The sequence below is a fragment of the Triticum aestivum genome, chromosome 3B (genome assembly GCF_018294505.1).
Source record: "Triticum aestivum cultivar Chinese Spring chromosome 3B, IWGSC CS RefSeq v2.1, whole genome shotgun sequence".
Taxonomy (NCBI): Eukaryota; Viridiplantae; Streptophyta; class Magnoliopsida; order Poales; family Poaceae; genus Triticum; species Triticum aestivum.
In genome coordinates this window covers 180405919-180425620 of record NC_057801.1, presented here as the reverse complement: position 1 = coordinate 180425620, position 19702 = coordinate 180405919, and the positions used below count along the sequence as shown (strand labels likewise).

General features: G+C 49.1%; 2 protein-coding genes across 4 annotated transcripts; both read left to right on the top strand.

Annotated features, from left to right (window-relative positions):
* The first annotated feature begins 1726 nt into the window (after nucleotides 1–1726).
* On the top strand, nucleotides 1727–12857 carry LOC123069255 (SCAR-like protein 2). 3 transcript variants are annotated; one of them, XM_044492068.1, is made up of 10 exons: nucleotides 1727–2335; nucleotides 3342–3505; nucleotides 3999–4122; nucleotides 4185–4317; nucleotides 4644–4747; nucleotides 4878–7644; nucleotides 7733–7825; nucleotides 12095–12214; nucleotides 12352–12468; nucleotides 12550–12857. In XM_044492068.1, exons 1-10 carry the CDS (start codon nucleotides 2145–2147, stop codon nucleotides 12601–12603), a joined length of 3867 nt encoding a protein of 1288 aa, XP_044348003.1. In that variant the 5' UTR covers nucleotides 1727–2144; the 3' UTR covers nucleotides 12604–12857. The 3 variants fall into 3 exon arrangements, with proteins under 3 accessions (XP_044348003.1, XP_044348001.1, XP_044348004.1); XM_044492066.1 differs by having other exon boundaries at nucleotides 1729–2335; nucleotides 4875–7644; XM_044492069.1 differs by having other exon boundaries at nucleotides 1732–2335; nucleotides 4875–7644; nucleotides 12110–12214.
* Nucleotides 12858–14224: 1367 nt separating this feature from the next.
* LOC123069256 (phosphoenolpyruvate carboxylase 1) lies at nucleotides 14225–18319 on the top strand. The gene is made up of 7 exons (XM_044492070.1): nucleotides 14225–14754; nucleotides 14873–15273; nucleotides 15370–15781; nucleotides 15879–15969; nucleotides 16047–16201; nucleotides 16310–17692; nucleotides 17810–18319. The coding sequence occupies exons 1-7, from the start codon at nucleotides 14479–14481 to the stop codon at nucleotides 18098–18100; spliced, it is 3009 nt and encodes a 1002-aa protein (XP_044348005.1). The 5' UTR covers nucleotides 14225–14478; the 3' UTR covers nucleotides 18101–18319.
* The last annotated feature ends 1383 nt before the right edge of the window (nucleotides 18320–19702 follow it).

Below are 19702 nucleotides of genomic sequence, written 5' to 3'. Positions count from 1 at the left end.
AAGCCAGTGCGACTCCTTGCCGGGCGTGTCCCCGTCTGCGGCCAGCGCAGCTCTCGGCCAAGGCTCGGCCAAAGTAGCCAATTGATTGAGAAAGACCGTTTATTGTCAATCTAACTCTGTCATCCAAACACCACTTTGGTTAGAGTTAGTTCAGGGTTAGTTCAGTGTTAGAATCTAACTCTAACCTCTAACCGAGTTAGAGTATCCAAACAGGGCCACTGTATTAGTCTTTATCGGAAAAAAGTTACTGTGCTAGTACTATTGTTTTTTATACCATATACAGGCAATGGGAGTATTAACTGTTTTTTTATATCACTTGAATTCTTGCATGACATTCCTTTTAAATTGTAAAAAGGTATGTTCAAATATGGACCGCCGATGACTTCATTATCAAGTGATACCTGTTAGATGTTTTTGTAAGGTGTAGAATGTGTGTCTACTTTTGATATGAGTGTTAAAAAAGAATGATATATTTGTGGATATCTGTCATCATATAATCAGTTGTATGTAGCAGCTGGCAGGAGAGCACAGTCATGCCGTTTTATCCATTGTCATGGCATCCATTCGCCACGAAATTAAATGCCATTCATGTGCTCCTTGCAAAACTGCAGACACGATCATTGAGCACCACTGCTCCACCATCACCCACTCTACCACCATCATTACTAATGTCAAGACTCAAGTACTTACAAAAGGCTACATTATACTTTTGGGCATCCATATCTTATAGACAGTTCCGTTAAATAATTAGGCCTACCCTAACTATAACCCAGCAACATCCCGAAGCCAGAATAGATCATCTTGAGTACGCGCGATCTAATACACATTGCATCTTTATTTTCTTCTAGTGATAGGTTACAGAAAACACCAAATCTACAAGCCCAAACTTTCCTTTTTAATCCATTTTCTGGAAAGTATAAACAAAGGAAAAAAGCATGCATGTAGATATTGTCCGCAAAGTTTTAAAAGACCAACTGTAGTTTTCAGCGGTGTAGTGGTAAGTGCAACATAGACCTATAGCAATAGAAATCCTTTTTCTTTTGGAAGCCACTAACCAGTGAATGTCGGATTTTTAATCAATCCCAGCAAACGTCCTTAGAACCGCCAGACCCGGTCGAACGTATAGCAATTACTTTGCGCGGCTTGGCAATTTTTCTGCCATTTATTATGCTACATGGCAATTTTCCCTTCAGAGTATGACAAATCTCTTACAAACATCATATCATGCCTATTTTATCTGTTTTCAGATGGCAATTCTAGGCGTTCGCGGGGAAATCTTAAAAACCAGACGTTGGGTTTAAGGTTGTGTTCGGCAAACCCTCCGCTCCTTCGCTACGGAGTGGACCGCGCGGAGCACCCTGCCAGCCGCTCGCTGAAATATAACTGCATGCCGCTCCGATCCGCAGCGGAGTTGCAGAGTGGAGGGATTCGGAACGGCTTTTAAGTGTTCCCATTTCCATTTTTTTGTTGTAAAAATACCATTGAAACCCTTGTGCTAAAGGGAAAGATAGCCTAGGAGCACACACATGCATTTTTTTACACGCGGTTGACGTGACCACGGCGCAACGCAAGGCACAGAACGCATGTTCCAACCCCCGGCAGCCCGAGGAAGTGAAAACCAAGAAGGGCCAAGCACGGCCGGAAGTGGCAAAGCAGCCCCGGCCCCCGCGCGACCCAGCAGCCTCGACTCCACAACATAGCGGCGGCATCGGCATCGAGCATCCAAGTCGAGCCTGAGCTTGAGGCATAATCACACCAGGCCGCGCCTGCCTACTACTACCACCGGAACCGGACGCGCCACTTGCCCACCCCCCTCGTGCCCGCAGCGCTGCGTGCGCTTCCCTTTCCCACCGTCCCTTTCGCCCCGCACCCTGTCGGAGACCGACGCTCCTCCCCCTCCCCTCCCCTCCCTTCCTCCTCGCCACGCGCCTCGGCGTCGCCTCCACTCCTCCTCCTCCTCCCCGTCACTCCCCTCGGCCGCCCTCTTCCGTGCGGAGGCGGCAACCTGTGACGCCCCAAAGTCGGCGCACCTGCTCCCACTGGGAAAGTAGCCGTTGCGGCGTCGCATTTATAGCGACCGCCAGGCGTCACGATGGCCGCGCCCCGGCGGTGAGGACGAGGAGGAGCGCGCTCGGTGGGTGGAGATGCCGCTGGTCAGGTTCGAGGTGCGGAATGAGGTCGGGCTCGGGGACCCCGGGCTGTACGGCGGCGCGGGAGCCGGCAAGAGAGGCGGCGTTGCCGGCGCCGCCGGGGAGGCCGAGCCCAAGGCGCTGCTCGAGGGCGTCGCCGTCGCGGGCCTCGTCGGGATCCTGCGCCAGCTCGGAGATCTCGCGGAGTAAGCCCGCTCCCCTTCCCTCGTCCCCGCTGCTCTCTCTCTGCCTCGCTGTCTGATTTCAGTTGTTCGTGCGTGATTTGATTCGGCGTGTCTGTCTGTGTGTTTCCAGCCTTCCAGTGTGGGATCTGGCGCGCTCCGTGTGTACTAATTTTGGCGGGCAGCCGCAGTTGCGGAAGTGTTTCGTCGCTGGTTAGTGTAGTTGAGGTGTTTGTGCTTGAGATTGGGGGTGATTGGAAGGTAGTGGGATCTGGTGTTGAGCTGGTTGCATTCGATTACGCGAGATTAAGTGCCGGGTTATAGGAATCATGGCAGGGTTTCCGCTCGCCGGTTATTGACAAAGTAGCAGTGCTGCCTGGCTGGAAGTGGATATTTCGTTTTGGGCACCGGTGGCTTTTGAGCTCATTTTCCGAAATAGCATTAGGATTGGGTCGGGTAGAACCAAATTGTGTGTCTTCAGAGCGTTATACGAGCTAACCTCTATAATCAGGTGGTTTTTCACCGCCTTTGCTAGGTTTTTGGAGGCATGCTTTGCTGAATTGGTAGGAACTATTGGTGTAGTCTAGGTATTCCATGTTTTGGGTAAGATCCCATGTTAGGATGAATTTATCTTATTAAGACCGTGTCTTTTCTTTGCGATGTAGACTGTGATTCTGAAAAATTCCTGTTCTAGACGGTCTATTGGGTGGTTGAGTGAATTCGTAGATGTATCTTGTGAATGCTTGGGGCTAATGTGCAAGTGTTTCCATGGCTGCTGTCAATTTCTACTGGTTGTTGATCGAAAACTGTCATCGCTCTTGGGAAGTCATTTTTACGATTTTACCGTTTTTATTATTTGTCATTGCATTGCCTATTTCGCCCCAAATTTTAATGCCATATGCTTATGACAATGTCAGAATTGATCTGCTAGCTTTGAGTTGACTCAAGGAATGCTATAAATTCTCTAATATTCATCTTAAATTGTTAACATTTAGTTCACTAAGCCTGAGATATTCTTTGGTCATACCAGATTTGCAGCAGATGTTTTTCATGACCTACATGAGCAAGTTATAACTACATCGGCTAGGGGGCGTAAGGTACTGACTCGAGTACAAAACATTGAAGCAGCACTTCCGTCTCTTGAAAAAGCTGTGAAGAATCAGAAGAGCCATATACATTTTGCTTATGTACCAGGTAGTTACTTCATCAATGACTATACATGTGTTCACAAGTAGAAATATAGAAAATCGAGCTAAGGATTCTTACGCACATTTTAGTCATCAATAATCATTTTGCCCATATTTAGTTCCCACTAATTTATCGAAGTGTATTGATAGTAGTTGAAGTTGGCTGATGTTGACTTCATCATACTGATATGAGTGTTAGCAGTGGCAATCTGAAATCAGAGCAAACTTGCAAAACAAAAAATGGCAACTGATTGAGGTTGGTGTCACTAAATCAGTACAAACCTTTTTGGGTAATAAGTTAATCTGTCCATAATGTTAGAGCAGTCCTGGCTGGCAGTAATAAATAATCGATCTAACTTTTGCTTTACCATTACGGGACCAACATGGTAGAAAACGGCTCATTTGTAACAGAGTCTCATAATCAACTGTCTCTTGACCATAACCAACAATTTGGTCTAAGATTATCGTGCAGCTTTACTTAATTTGCTAATTAAATGCAGGCTCTGACTGGCACACACAACTTCAAAACGAGCAAAATCATCTCCTATCCAGTGATTTGCCTCGGTTTATGATGGATTCCTATGAAGAATGTCGAGACCCTCCACGACTTTACCTTCTCGACAAGTAAGTATGCTTGTTTTCTTTTTTTCAAGTGATTTTGGGTATCTAACATGATTTATTTTCAGATTCGATAATGCTGGTGCTGGGGCTTGTTTGAAGAGATATTCTGACCCATCATACTTCAAGAAATCATGGGATGTGATGAGAGCAGACAAGACTGCACATCTCCAAAAAGAAAGGAAATCTCATAAAATCAAGGTTCTATTTCTCGTTTTCTGCATCCGAAGATCAATGTCTATGCATAGCTATTTTAGTCAATACACAGGCACAACTAACTTGAAATCAATTTATTTGTGTTGTTACTGCTCCAGTCTAATCTATGAGCATGTCAACCATTATGTACTAATCTGAAATTAACTATCACTGTTATTTAATCCACTTCAAGTCTTTATTGCTAATTCATTGCTGAGCTACCGTGCTTCATTATTGGATGGTTGTGGCTTATTGGTGTTAGTTTGGCAGATGCAAGTTTTTTTTTCCTTGTTGGTAACTCTATGCTGAAAGACTCGATTGAACTTGGACAGAGAAAAGGATCACGCCTAAAAGAACCATATCATGGACAAGCCACATCCAGGTATAGGAATGGTGAATTGCAGCGCGCACTCACTGCTGTTCAACTTACCAGCAGGTTTTACACACAAATCCCGAACTCGAAGATACAACAACTGCATATATGTTTTCATCGTCCATGACTTTGTTTTTCTTGTGTATTTAATAATACATCTAGGACAGTACTCATAGTAATTCTTTTGCAGCAGGCAGTGTGCATCTCCCAGCATGGATGGCCGGAGTTTTTCAGAGCATAGATCTACATCTGATGCAAGATCCAACCCTGACAATATAAGCAGATCTTCTTCATTCAGTTCAAAGGCACGACTAAGTTTTGCAGAACAAGCTTCAGATACAAAACCTTCTGTAGTTCCTCATGAGAATGGTCATGGCAAGCTGTCAAATACTGATACACACAAGCTTAATGATGGCTCTTCTCCCATCTTGCTTAGCGGGAACAGGGAAGATGATCTGGGTGATGATTCGAAGCAAGGTTCCCTGTCAGATGAGATGAATGCTAGGTCACCTTCTGTTGAATGGCATGAAAAGACTGCAATTGTTATGACTACAAGTTCTGTCTACTGTGATGATGTTGTCATGGACAGGGCTGAAAGTGCAGAAACTAAACATATTAAGCCCGTGCAGCGAGAATTTGATCATAGTGAGATGGAGACCTTGGAGCAGCAGGGGGCCTTACTTCAGAAGGCAAAGTTGTTACTATCATCAGGCTTAAACCACCGTGATGAAGTCCCCAGTGAAACAGATAACTACATGGATGCACTTAACACACTTGAATCCGAGACAGAGACTGAAGTTGACTTTCAAACTAAAAAACAAGGGAAGCCAGTACATTCCTTCAATGCTCATGCACCTCAAATAGAGTCGGCAGATAATATCGTCTCACAGCTTCCTGATTCTTCTCCCGCTGAGTTTCCTGATACAAGTCCAAATTCCAGAATGTTACATACTTTTGAAAGAACTGCCAATTTCCCCAGTTTGTCAAGTGCAGATGCTCCGGATATTTCACAGCATACATTGTCAGGTTATACAGATATACATCCTAATGAATGGTCATCTGTTACCACCATCCCTGAGAATAATGCAAATGAGGCTGCTGGAGACCCCACTGAAATTTCAGAACCGGCACTGCAAGCATATACAGCTACACCACCCAATCAAAGCCCCCCTCATGCAAATGACATTCCTGAGAGTAAGGCAGAAGTTGCCCCCAGAGATTCTCCTGAGATTTCAAAACCAGGGCTGTCAACCTATGCAGTTTTTCCTCCCAACAAGGAGTCTGTTGTCAATCAGATCCCTGAGAATAATGTAGAAGATGCGTTAGAAGATGGTACCGTTGAAAGCACTAGTTGTCTTGTACCGGAACCTGCGATTTCTTTTGCTCCAACTAGTGAGGCATCTCCTGCAAAAATCTTACCTGGTGATACCACCGGTAACTCTGTAATTTCAGAAAAGAGTCCTCAGGATTATCCTGGAGAAAATCATCAGGAATTTGGTGGCTGTGGCATGGCTGAAGTGTCTAATTCACAGACCATGCCTTTGAACGAGTCATCAGAGAATGGATCTGCAACCCAACACCTTCCCACACATGCTCCTACTAGTTCTGTAGAATTATCCTCTGTTAAGCTCTGGACAAATGCTGGGCTCTTCGGACTTGAACCGTCTAAGCCTCCAGTTGGCATATGTCCTGGTTCTGCAAGCCAAAGCTACTCAGAGACTAATCAATCAGCCATAAGAACACCTGATGCAGTTTATGGTCAAACAGACCGGCCCTCAGATTCTTCCACATATTTCGAGCACAGGGAGCACAAAAATTTGAATGGCAAGCAAGCTTCAATAAGTGAGCTCCTAGAATCTGAAGGTAATGCTGAAAATGGTGCTGGAACATACTCTGGCACTGACTTGGCTGGAAGGAATAACTTGGACGTGGTGTCTGCATCAAGCTTCTCGAGCATTGCACAAAGATTCCTTGCCAATACACTTCAGAGAAGAACTTCTCCCAAATATAATGATCTCCCTATCTCATCTGGGAGAGTGAACACTGATGCAAATGGGTTTGATGACGCTACTGTAAATTCTACTCTTGCACCAAAGGAAGCAGTATTTGAGGCATCTCAGTTTGAGAAGAAAGCAGATAATGGCATGGATGGACTGCCCAAGTCATCAATCTTCTCTAGTCGCCATTACTCTGAGAAATCATCTCCGCCACTAGAGCATATGAAAATATCCTTTCACCCCATGAGTGCATTTGAAACGTCAAAATTGAACCTAGATTTCTCTGATGGCAACCTTCATGAAAATGTTGATGATATGATGTTACCAACATTTCAGTTACTTCCAGGGTCTTCTGTCCCACAGCCCGGTAGTGGTTCTGAATCAGAAGATGACACCTTTGGTAGATCTTATAGTTATTCTTCATATGATGATCTAAGTCCACATTTATATTCAAACTCTGAGTTGTGGGATCAAGAAGATGGAATTGGATTGGAGGATCATGAGCTGTATAATGATTCAAATCAGATAGGATCCTCCACAACACCTGTCTCTAGCTATATGGGATTCGAGCAGATGAACTTATCTGGTGAGAAGTCCACTGTTTCACTTTCAGATATTGGAGATCATAATGGACTCGGCTTGTTAGAATCCCATCCTGCTGGAGAACTTCCGAACTTTGACACTTTGATGTCAACAAGTAATCTTCAAAATGGAGATGCGCTCATTCCACATAATCCAGTCAATTTATCACCAGATGAAGATCAGATGCCGCCGCCGCCTCCTCTTCCCCCAATGCAGTGGAGGACAATGAGACAAACAACTTCCCTGGATGAAGAAAGAGACTCTACAGCTAAAGACATACTTAAGAATGCCTCAAGTCTACCACCTGTACACACTCCTGTGCAGGAACAACATCTTCCGCCGTGTGCACCACCATTTCCACAAGGAAATGTCAAGGAAGTGGTAAGACTTAACCCTTTTTTGAATACCTTGGTGTCGGTTGTCATTGTAATCTCTTGCTGATGACATTATATGAACTCTGTGCATGCAGAACCATCAGAAAGTTGATGTGATCAAAGAAACGAGTAATCTTCCTAATATATTTGAGATCAAATCAAGCTTGCTTCAGCAAATCAGGGATAAGGTTTGTTTGCTTTTTATTTTATTTTTTAAAAAATGTTATTTATTATCTATGTTCTCAGTCTGGCTACTTCCCACCAATGAGTTCGAAAGGAAAAACCGCAAGTGAAGAACCCACTTCCTCTTCCCCAGTCTGGAAGTTGGTTTTTGATAATTATTTGGTAATTTTATGGATATAAGTGACGAGCTGGCTAAATTTGTTAAAAGTGGTACTTCGTATGTGTGATATGTGTAGTCAGACCAATAGAATCAAAGTTATGGATTCATCACTACGAGCGAGTTAGCATTTTATGTTCATAAAATGAATGCCATAACAAGTACTCCGTCTGTAACTTAATATACGATCTCTAAAAATGCCTTACAAAAAGTTACAGAGGCAGTAATATTTATAATAACAGTTAGTTAATTCTTGAACTTGAAAGGTCATGTGACGCCCCCGATTCAATCGTACACTAATCATGCACGCAAATGTGTACGATCAAGATCAGGGACTCACGAGAAGATATCACAACACAACTCTACAAATAAAATAAGTCATACAAGCATCATAATACAAGCCAGGGGCCTCGAGGGCTCGAATACAAGTGCTCGATCATAGACGAGTCAGCGGAAGCAACAATATCTGAGTACAGACATAAGTTAAACAAGTTTGCCTTAAGAAGGCTAGCACAAACTGGGATACAGATCGAAAGAGGCGCAGGCCTCCTGCCTGGGATCCTCCTAAACTACTCCTGGACGTCGTCAGCGGCCTGCACGTAGTAGTAGGCACCTCCGGGGTAGTAGACGTCGTCGACGGTGGCGTCTGGCTCCAGGCCTCCAGCATCTGGTTGCGACAACCAGGTAGAAGGGAAAGGGGAAAAGAGGGAGAAAAGCAACCGTGAGTACTCATCCAAAGTACTCGCAAGCAAGGCGCTACACTACATATGCATGGGTATATGTGTAAGGAGGCCATATCGGTGGACTGAACTGCAGAATGCCAGAATAAAAGGGGGATAGCTAATCCTGTCGAAGACTACGCTTCTGGCAGCCTCCGTCTTGCAGCATGTAGAAGAGAGTAGATTGACGTCCTCCAAGTAGCATCTCCAAGTAGCATCTCCAAGTAGCATCGCATAGCATAAACCTACCCGGCGATCCTCTCCTCGTCGCCCTGTAGAAAAGCGATCACCGGGTTGTCTGTGGAACTTGGAAGGATGTGTTTTATTAAGTATTCGGTTCTAGTTGTCATAAGGTCAAGGTACAACTCCAAGTCGTCCTGTTACCGAAGATCACGGCTATTCGAATAGATTAACTTCCCTGCAGGGGTGCACCACATAACCCAACACGCTTGATCCCATTTGGCCGGACACACTTTCCTGGGTCATGCCCGGCCTCGGAAGATCAACACGTCGCAGCCCCTCCTAGGCAAAACAGAGAGGTCAGCACGCCGGTCTAAACCTAAGCGCACAGGGGTCTGGGCCCATCGCCCATAGCACACCTGCACGTTGCGAGGGCGGCCGGAAGCAGAACTAGCCCCCTTAATACAAGAGCAGGGTTACGTTCCAATCCGGCGCGCGCCGCTCCGTCGCTGACGTCTGAAGTGCTTTGGCTGATACCACGACGCCGGGATACCCATAACTACTCCCGCGTAGATGGTTAGTGCGTATAGGCCAGTAGCCAGACTCAGATCAAATACCAAGATCTCGTTAAGCGTGTTAAGAATCCGCGAATGCCGAACAAGGCCAGGCCCACCTGTCTCCTAGGTGGTCTCAACCTGCCCTGTCGCTCCGCCACAAAGTAACAGTCGGGGGCCGTCGGGAACTCAGGCCCACCACTACCTGGATGGAGCCACCTGCCCCTTCAGCCCCCATCTCCAAACAGTATCACCAGTAATGTAACAGTGTAAAGTATATAGTATATGCCCGTGATCACCTCCCGAAGTGATCACAGCCCAGTAGTATAGCATGGCAGACGGACAAGAGTGTAGGGTCACTGATGGAACACTAGCATCCTATACTAAGCATTTAGGATTGCGGGTAAGGTATCAATGACTGTAGCAGCAATGACAGGCTATGCATCAGAATAGGATTAACGGAAAGCAGTAACATGCTACACTACTCTAATGCAAGCAGTATAGAGAAGAGTAGGCGATATCTGGTGATCAAAGGGGGGGGCTTGCCTGGTTGCTCTGGCAAGAGAGAGGGGTCGTCAACTCCGTAGTCGAACTGGTCAGCAGCAGCGTCGGTCTCGTAGTCTACCGGAGAGAAGAGGGGGAAGAAATAATGAATACAGAGCAAACAAAGCATCACAATATATAACAAGGCAATACGCGGGGTTCGGTGTGCCCTAACGCGGTAGTAGGTGATACCGGTGAAGGGGGGAAAACATCCGGGAAAGTATTCCCGGGGTTCTGTGTTTTCGGGCAGAGGAGCCGGAGGGGGAAAGTTGCGAGTTCGATAGGTTAGGGGGGTGTGGCGGACGAACGAACCGCGTATCCGGATTCGTCACGTCGTTCTGAGCAACTTTCGTGTTGAAAATATTTTAATCCGAGTTACGGATTAAAAGATATGATTTTCTAAAGATTTTATGAATTTTCTGGAATTTATTTAATTATTTAAATTAATTCGAAAATGAATTAATGACATCAGCATGATGTCATGCTGACGTCAGTAGTCAACAGAGTTGACTGGGTCAAACTGACATGTGGGTCCAGTGGGACCCACCTGTCATACTCGGTTTAGGTTAATTAGGTCTTAGTTAAACTAAGTACTATTTAATTAAACTAACTGGTTAATTAGCTTAATTAAACATGATTAATTAACTTAATTAATTCACTTATTGATTAATTAATTAATGTAATTATTATTTATTTATTTACTTATTTATTTATTTTCCTTTTTTTATAAAGTCCTGGGGCATGGGCCCCACATGTCTGTGGCCCCAAGGGCCTAACGGGCACAGGGCGGTGCGAGCGCGGGCACCGCCCGAACGGGCGTGGGCGCTGGGTGCCCGAGACGGTCCAGGCGCGGCCCGCCGCACGGTGGGAGCGGTAGCGCGCCGGTGAGGTTTGGCCGAGGCGCCACCGGCCGAAGCAGTGCGGCCAGGGGCACTGGTCAAAGGTGGCGGCGGCGGTGAGCGCAGCAGCGCGCGGGAGGCCGCGCGGGGCAGTGGGCGAGGCCGGCGCGAGATGCGGGCGCGGGGGAGCAGGGCGCGGGGGCCGGGGTGCCGGAGTTGGCCGCGGGTGTAGCGGCGTGCTCGCCGGGGCCGCGGTTCGGGCGAGGAGAAGAGAACGGAGAGGGCCGGGGAGCACGTTCCCGTGCTCGGCGAGGAAGAGAGAGGGAGGCCGGGGCGGAACGGCCCGGCGCGGCGGCGGGGGAAGGGCCTCGTCCGAGCGGAGGAGGCGCGAGGGGAGGGGTGTACGCGGGGCGGCCGGAACCGGCGACGGGGAGCGGTGGTGGCGCTCGGGAGGGAGACGAGGGGATCGATGGGGGAAGAGCTCACGGGGGGGGGGATGCGTAGGGTCTCTGTAGTGCGCTCGGGGGCGGTCGGGGGCGACCGGCGAGGAGGAGGGCGGGGAGGCGCTCGGCGGCGATGCGGATCCGGCGAGGTGGGGTGGGAGTTGGGGACGGCCCCGAGGCGACGAGGGGGGGTCGGGCGCCCTGCGCAGCCGGTCGGGGAGGAGAGGAGGAGGTGAGGACGGGGCGGTGGGGCGCCGGCGTCGGAGGGGCGACGGGATCGGGCGGACCCCGATCCAGATCCAGCGAGGGGGGGGAGAGGAGTGGTGCGAGTGGGGGAGAGTGGGGATCGGGTGGGGGTTAGGGTTCGGGGAGGTGGCCTTGTAGGCCAGAGAGGAGGGCCGGCTGGGCCTGGTGGGCCGGCCGGTGCGGAGGCCAGCTGGGCCGTCTGGCCAGTTGGCCAGGGGGGCCTTTTTTTGGTTTGTTTTGTCTTGTCTTTTGCTTTTGTATTTTCTTTTCTTATTTCTTTTCTGTTTTAATCAGTTTAAATTATTTAGCCATTTTCTAAAAATGTGATTGCTGTACCATAACTACCCTTGTAATATTTGGCACCCACCGAACATTTTTGTTTCTACTTTCGAAAACTTTTATTGTCGACATTAATTTTAAATTTTAATTTGACGCGGTTTGAACTAACGGACGTTTAGCATCAGTAATCGGGATGACGTGGCTTGATTAGCGTGGGATTATTTTAGCAAGATTATCCGAGCGTCACAGGTCATTACCTAGTTTGTAGCATTTGACTGTTGTATGTGATACTGACATTTCTCCTCACTCTACATAACATACTATTGCAGCCAGATCTGCACAAGCTGAATGGACATGAAAAGCCCAAAGCAGTATTCAATGATGTTAACAGTTTGGATGAAAGGGGGGAGTTGCTTCAGCAAATCAGGAGCAAGGTATGTCAAATATATGAACTGGTGTACTTGTGTACCACAGCTCTTCATGCCCTTTGAGATTTGTTGATTCTCTGCAGTTGCACCACAGCACACTAGAGGACCACTCACTGGTTTGTTAACATGTTTGTACAATGCAGACATTCAACTTAAGACGAACAAATGGATCTAAGACAAACACCTCATCACAGTCAACCGAGTCCACTGCCAATTCCAGCGTTGTAGCAATTTTGGAGAAGGCGAATGCAATCCGGCAGGTATGCATTGCCTTGATATTTCCCCTCGTATCAGATTTTTGGTTATTCTTCGTTCCCCCCTGATTACTTCCATGTTATCAGGCTGTGGCCAGTGATGAGGGAGGTGATGATGATAACTGGAGTGATATCAACTGAGAATGCATATGACAATCCTTTTCTGTATATGCAACTAGTACAAGATGAAGAGTGAAAATGTGAATAACACCTTTTTCTTCATTGTAATTAGATATTGTAGCTCTGCTTTTTTTAAACCTTTTTTTTAGTTCATGGTAGTGTATCTTAGATCCCTGTGGTTGTAGAGATGTTAAATCATTTCCACATCATGTAAATTTATCTTATTATTTATTAATGGTAGTGATATGGACTAATAAAATAAGTATGTTTAGCTATCTTTTGTAGCTTTGTACTAAAATTGTCTCTTTGCATTGTTAATAAGATGGGGGTATACTGATAAAAAAAAACTTATCCTGTCATTTGCAAGCATGTTATTTTTTTTTTGGCAAAGTCAAAATAATTCTTAAGAAGTCTCACTGCATTACCTCCATACTTTGTATTTGAGTAGCAAAATCTAAATCAGGAGATGCAATTGAATTTTCTTCATGTTAGTCAATATCACGTACTCACATTATGGGACGGAGGGAGTAGTAAGAGTTAGCACAATTTTTTATACTCCCTCCGGTCCGAATTAATTGTGTAGAGGCTGCATCAATTAGTTCGGATCGGAGGGAGTATCTACACTATTCTTCTTATGTTTGGTTAATTTAAATTTCAGACTAAGTTAATATTTTCTTACAACAGAATTCTATTCATTTGTAAGGGATGTGCAACTGAATTCTATCCCTACTACTCCCTCCGTTCCAAAATAGATGACTCAGCTTTGTTCTAACTTAGTACAAAGTTGAGTCATCTATTTTGGAACGGAGGGAGTAGATGTCATTTCATGTCTCGGATCTTCTTAGTTCGTACTCGAGTTTTTTCGGACGGAGGGAGTAGTATGTAAGAAAGGTTGGCATTGCACTTTCCTTTTCTGGGGCTTTGAGAGATGGTAATGCATATTTTGATGATACATGATGGGCCGTTGTTATAAGACTGATCTGGTCCTCAGTTCCTGTGGCCTGTGAAGAACTGGAAGGTGGTCATTTCTACTCTTGCTGCAGCAAGTGGCCGCGCTTTGCAAATATCTGCAATGCTACACGTACAAACGATTTACAGGCTTTTACAGGATGGTTAATCTTGATTGGTCAATAGGTGAGCGGGGCGGCCCACCCCCCTGAAAATCAGGGGGGAAGAGATTTGTGATTGGTTGTTAGATGAAAGGAGCGTGTAAAAGCGTGTAAGTCTTTGTATGTCTAGCAGTTTTGGCGAATATCTGTGCAGATACCAATTGAAGCGGCATAATGTCTCATCGTCTACAGAATATTCCAAAGTCTGGATACTGGGATGCCAATTTATTATGCCATTTTTGTGAATTTCCGACGCAGATGATATTTGGTTGCATCTACTAGTTTTTATCAAATTGTTGCTGTCCAGTGTCAATACTGTCACGGAGGAAGGTTTAGCAGCTTCCCCCATGTCTCTGTTGGTCCAGTCTGCAGCTCTTCAGCCATCCTAAGCGTCGGTTCTCCAGAAGGAACAAAAAAGGGGAGCCATATTGGGCGCAGAAATTTCAGTGGCCGACTTCGCATAACCCTCACAGCAGCAGCAAAGGCCTGGAGATTTTGGTGTGCCGACTGCTGCCGTGGGCGGGTTTAGCAGCCTAGGCGGATGGAGTGGAGTACGGGTACGGCCCCGTGGTACCGGCGAAATGGTCGGCAAAAAATCGATGGCACGCGTGGCAAAAAATCGTTAGCCACAGCGGAGACTGGGGAGATGCCAGTATTAGCAGCAGCCACCCAATGACCCAAATCCTCTTCCGCTTCCCCGCGCTGCTTAAAACCCAGTGGACGGCGTGCTCGCCGTACTCTCCCGCCATGCCCTGCTGATACGTGGCGTGTCAAGTTTTTATACGCGATGATTTCCCTCCACACCTCCCCGTTCACCCTCCTGATAAAGCTCGAGCCCGGCCGGAGGCGGCTCGCGCTGCCGCAGTATGCCGTGCTCCGCCGGCCGGCGCCGAGGAGCGTCCGCGCGGCGGCGGTGGCCGAGTCCGTCGACGCCCAGCTCCGGCAGTTCGCGCGGGGCGGGGCGACGGAGGACGACGACCGGCTGCAGAACTACGAGACCCTCCTCGTCACCCGGTTCCTCGACATCATCCAGGACCTGCACGGCAGCAACTTCAGACGAGTGGTACACAAGCAATTCATTCATTCTCCTGCACCGCGCCGCTCTATCCGACGCCAACCATTTCGTTCCACGTATCTTAGTTGATCAATCATATGAAGAGATTATTGTTGGCGCGGTGCAGGTCGAGGAGTGCCTGAGGGTGTCCGCCGAGTACCAGCGCGACTTGGGCGACCGGGCGGCGAAGCTTGGCGAGCTGGGGGCGCTGTTCACGAGCCTGGACGTGGGCGACGCCATCATGGTGTCCAGCTCCCTGTCGCACATGCTCAACCTGGCCAACCTCGCGGAGGAGATCCAGATGGTGTACCAGAAGAAGATGGAGACGAGCCGGCGCGGCGGCTTCGCCGACGAGGCCCTGGCGCCCACCGAGTCAGACATCGACGAGACCTTCCAGCGGATAGTGGGCGGGCTGGGCAAGACGCCCCAGGAGGTGTTCGACGCGCTCAGGTCCCAGACCATCGACCTCGTCTTCACCGCGCACCCCACCCAGTCCATCCGGCGCTCGCTCCTCGAGAAGCACGCCAGGTATACGTCCTAAACCAATCGATCGGCACTACTAACTTCACTGCCCTGACTAGTGAGTGCTGACGTGTGTGTTGTTCATGGCGTTGTGTCACTCAGCATCCGGACGTGCCTGACGCAGCTGTGCGTGGAGGGCGTCTCAGACAACGAGAAACAGGAGATCGACGAGGCGCTTCAGAGGGAGATCCTGGCGGCGTTCCGGACGGACGAGATTCGGCGGACGCCGCCGACGCCGCAGGACGAGATGCGGGCGGGGATGAGCTACTTCCACGACACCATCTGGAACGGCGTGCCCAAGTTCCTCCGACGCGTCGACACGGCGCTCAAGAACATCGGCATCGACGAGCGCCTCCCCTACGACGTTCCACTCATCCAGTTCTCCTCCTGGATGGGCGGCGACCGCGACGGCAACCCCAGGGTCACCCCCGAGGTCACCCGGGACGTCTGCCTGCTCGCCAGGATGATGGCCGCCAACATGTACTTCTCCAAGATGGGCAGCCTCATGTTCGAGGTGCCATTCCTCAATCTCTATGATACAAGTCGATGCCGGTTCTGTACACTGTTCTGGTTTCAGTTTCTGACGACGCCATGCATTTGCTTGTGTGCAGCTTTCTATGTGGCGCTGCAACGACGAGCTCCGGGCTCGCGCCGACGAGCTGCACCGGCTGTCCTCCCGGAAGTACGCCAAATACTACATCGGTACGCATGCCCCATCCGGTTGTGCTCACAGTCACAGACTGGATTAGCAAACATTCATGGGCTGGTTTATTCTGCAGAGTTTTGGAAGCAGATCTCTCCGCGTGAGCCCTACCGCATCATACTCGGCGATGTGAGGGACAAGCTGTACAACACCTGCGAGCGCGCTCGAGAGATCCTGTCCAATGGAGAATCGAGCATCCCAGAAGAAGATACCTACACGAGGGTCGAGGAGGTTGCCGAATTTCATTTCCACTGCAGATGAGCTTAAGAATACTTGCTAGAATCAAGCATAGTACAGTACATTTGATTGAGTGTTAGTCTATGCGTGGATTTGTTGCAGTTCTTGGAGCCTCTGGAGCTGTGCTACCGATCGCTGTGCGACTGCGGGGACAAGCTGATAGCCGACGGCAGCCTGCTGGACTTCATGCGCCAGGTCTCCACCTTCGGCCTCTGCCTCCTCAAGCTGGACATCCGGCAGGAGTCGGACCGCCACATTGACGCCGTCGACGCCATCACCACGCACCTCGGCATCGGCTCCTACCGGGACTGGCCCGAGGAGCAGCGCCAGGAGTGGCTCGTCAACGAGCTCCGTGGCAACCGCCCGCTCTTCGGCCCCGACCTGCCACAGTCCGACGAGGTCGCCGACGTGCTCGGCACGTTCCGAGTCATCTCCGAGCTCCCCGCCGACAGCTTCGGGGCCTACGTCATCTCCATGGCCACCGCGCCGTCCGACGTGCTCGCCGTCGAGCTGCTGCAACGTGAGTGCGGCGTCAAGAAGCCCATGCGAGTCGTGCCGCTGTTCGAGAAGCTCGCGGACCTTCAGCAGGCGCGCGCCACCATGGAGCTCCTCTTCTCCATCGACTGGTACAAGGAGAGGATCAACGGCAAGCAGGAGATCATGATCGGGTACTCGGACTCGGGCAAGGACGCCGGCCGGCTGTCGGCGGCGTGGTATCTCTACAAGGCCCAGGAGGAGATCGTGGACGTGGCCGAGCAGCACGGCGTGAAGCTCACCATCTTCCACGGCCGGGGCGGCACCGTGGGGCGCGGCGGGGGGCCGAGCCACCTCGCCATCCTGTCGCAGCCGCCCAACACCGTCAACGGCTCGCTCCGCGTGACCGTCCAGGGCGAGGTGATCGAGAAGTCGTTCGGGGAGGATAACCTCTGCTTCCGCACGCTGCAGAGGTTCACGGCGGCGACGCTGGAGCACGGCATGAACCCGCCCGTGTCCCCGAAGCCGGAGTGGCGTGCGCTGCTGGACGACATGGCCACGGTGGCCACCGAGGAGTACCGGTCCATCGTGTTCCAGGAGCCGCGCTTCGTGGAGTACTTCCGGTCGGCGACGCCGGAGACGGAGTACGGGCGGATGAACATCGGCAGCCGGCCGTCGAAGCGGAAGCCGGGCGGCGGCATCGAGTCGCTGCGCGCCATCCCGTGGATCTTCGCGTGGACGCAGACGCGGTTCCACCTCCCCGTGTGGCTGGGCTTCGGCGCCGCGTTCCGGCACGCCATGGACAAGCCCGGCGGCCTCGCCACGCTCCGTGAGATGTACGACGAGTGGCCATTCTTCCGCGTCACCATCGACCTCCTCGAGATGGTCTTCGCCAAGGGCGACCCCGGCATCGCCGCGCTCTACGACAAGCTCCTCGTCCCCCAAGACCTATGGCCCTTCGGCGAGCAGCTCAGAGCCAACTACGCCGAGACACAGAGCCTCCTCCTGAAGGTAAATGAGCTCTCGATCGACGTGGCCACCTTCGGCTGCTTGCAACATTGCAGACGATGAGATGAGATCATGTCACCATTGATGTGCATTTCTTGAACTTGCAACTTGCATGGGTAGGTTGCTGGGCACGAAGACCTGCTGGAGAGCGACCCGTACCTGAGGCAGCGGCTGTTGCTGCGGGACTCGTACATCACGGCGCTGAACGTGTGCCAGGCGTACACTCTGAAGAGGATCAGGGACGGCGAGTTCAGGCCGGCGACGCGACCGCCGCTGTCCAAGGAGTTCATCGACGAGACGGCAGAGAGCTTGATGGAGCTCAACCCCAGCAGCGAGTACGACCCCGGGCTGGAGGACACGCTCATCCTCACCATGAAGGGAATCGCCGCGGGCATGCAGAACACGGGCTGATAATGGATTTTGGGGTGGACTTTCGTGGATTTGTGACCTTTTTTTTCCTTCTGAATAGTAGAAGTCGATCGGCGAAAGTGAAAAGTGTAAGATTTGTTAGGAAGCGTTGAACCCTTTGCTCGGGCCGCATGTGTATTTATAGAAGGATTGCCGTGACTTATAAGGTTTGGAATATCGCTAGGATTCTTCCAGAGTACATCGAGAGATATATGACTTGAAGAGGAAGACTAGAACAGAAGAAGAGATAGAATCAGAAAACAGTTTAAACAGCTACCTCTACGAACTCTATTCTAACATCCTCCCTCAATCCAAACCTATGAAAATTTCTCTAGGTTTAGATTGTACTTGAACTCATTCAATCTCCTCGTAGTAAGTGGTTTGGTGAAGCCATCAGCAAGTTGATCTCCTGTAGGAATAAACTTGATGTCAAGTAGCTTTCGTGCTACTCTTTCTCTCACAAAATAAAAATCAACCTCTATGTGTTTCGTACGTGCATGGAACACAGGATTTGCTGAAAGGTAAGTTGCACCAATATTGTCACACCATAACCTTGTAGCTTGTGGAGTCTTGATTCCCAACTCATACAAAAGAGTTTGAATCCACATAACTTCGGCAGTTGCATTGGCAAGGGCTTTGTATTCTGCTTCAGTACTTGACCTTGACACAGTAGCTTGTTTCCTTGCACTCCATGACACGAGGTTTGATCCCAGAAATACAGCAAAACCACCTGTTGACCTTCTATCATCAGGACACCCTGCCCAGTCAGCATCTGAATATGCACTAACTAGCATGGATGGCGATTTAACAATCTTGATTCCAAGTCCCATTGTAAACTTTAGATACCTCAGAATTCTCTTTACTGCAGTCCAATGAACTGTACTTGGTGCATGCAAAAATTGACACACTTTGTTGACAGAATATGAAATATCAGGCCTAGTCAACGTTAAATATTGTAGAGCACCAACAACACTCCTATAGTTTGTTGCATCACTCGGTCCAAGTAATTCACCTCCTTCAACTGTAAGTTCTCAGAAGTGGAAAGTGGTGTACTTACTGGTTTGCAATGTTCCAGTCCTACCCTCTTTAGAATATCTGTGGTGTATTTCTCTTGTGTAAGAAGTATTCCATCCTTGATCTGTTTTACCTCTATACCAAGAAAATAATGAAGATCACCCAAATCTTTGAGTGCAAACTCCACATTAAGATCACGGAGCAGACAGGTAGTGGCCTCTGAACTGGAACTAGCAACAATTATATCATCAACATAAACAAGAACAAACATAGAGATGTTGCCTTTGTGATAGAAGAATAATAAGGTATCTGCCTTGCTTGGAATAAAACCGAGTTGTTGTAACTGAGTGCTCAACCTGGAGTACCAGGCTCTTGGGGCCTGTTTTAAGCCACACAAAGCTTTGTCCAACTTACAGACAAAATGAGGTGTGCTTTTATTTTCATACCCTGGTGGTTGCCGCATGAACACTTCTTCCTCAAGAACACCATGGAGAAACGCGTTCTGGACGTCTAGCTAACGTAAACTCCACCCTCTGGAAATAGCAATAGATAATACAAGTCGAATAGTAGCTGCCTTGACAACATGGCTAA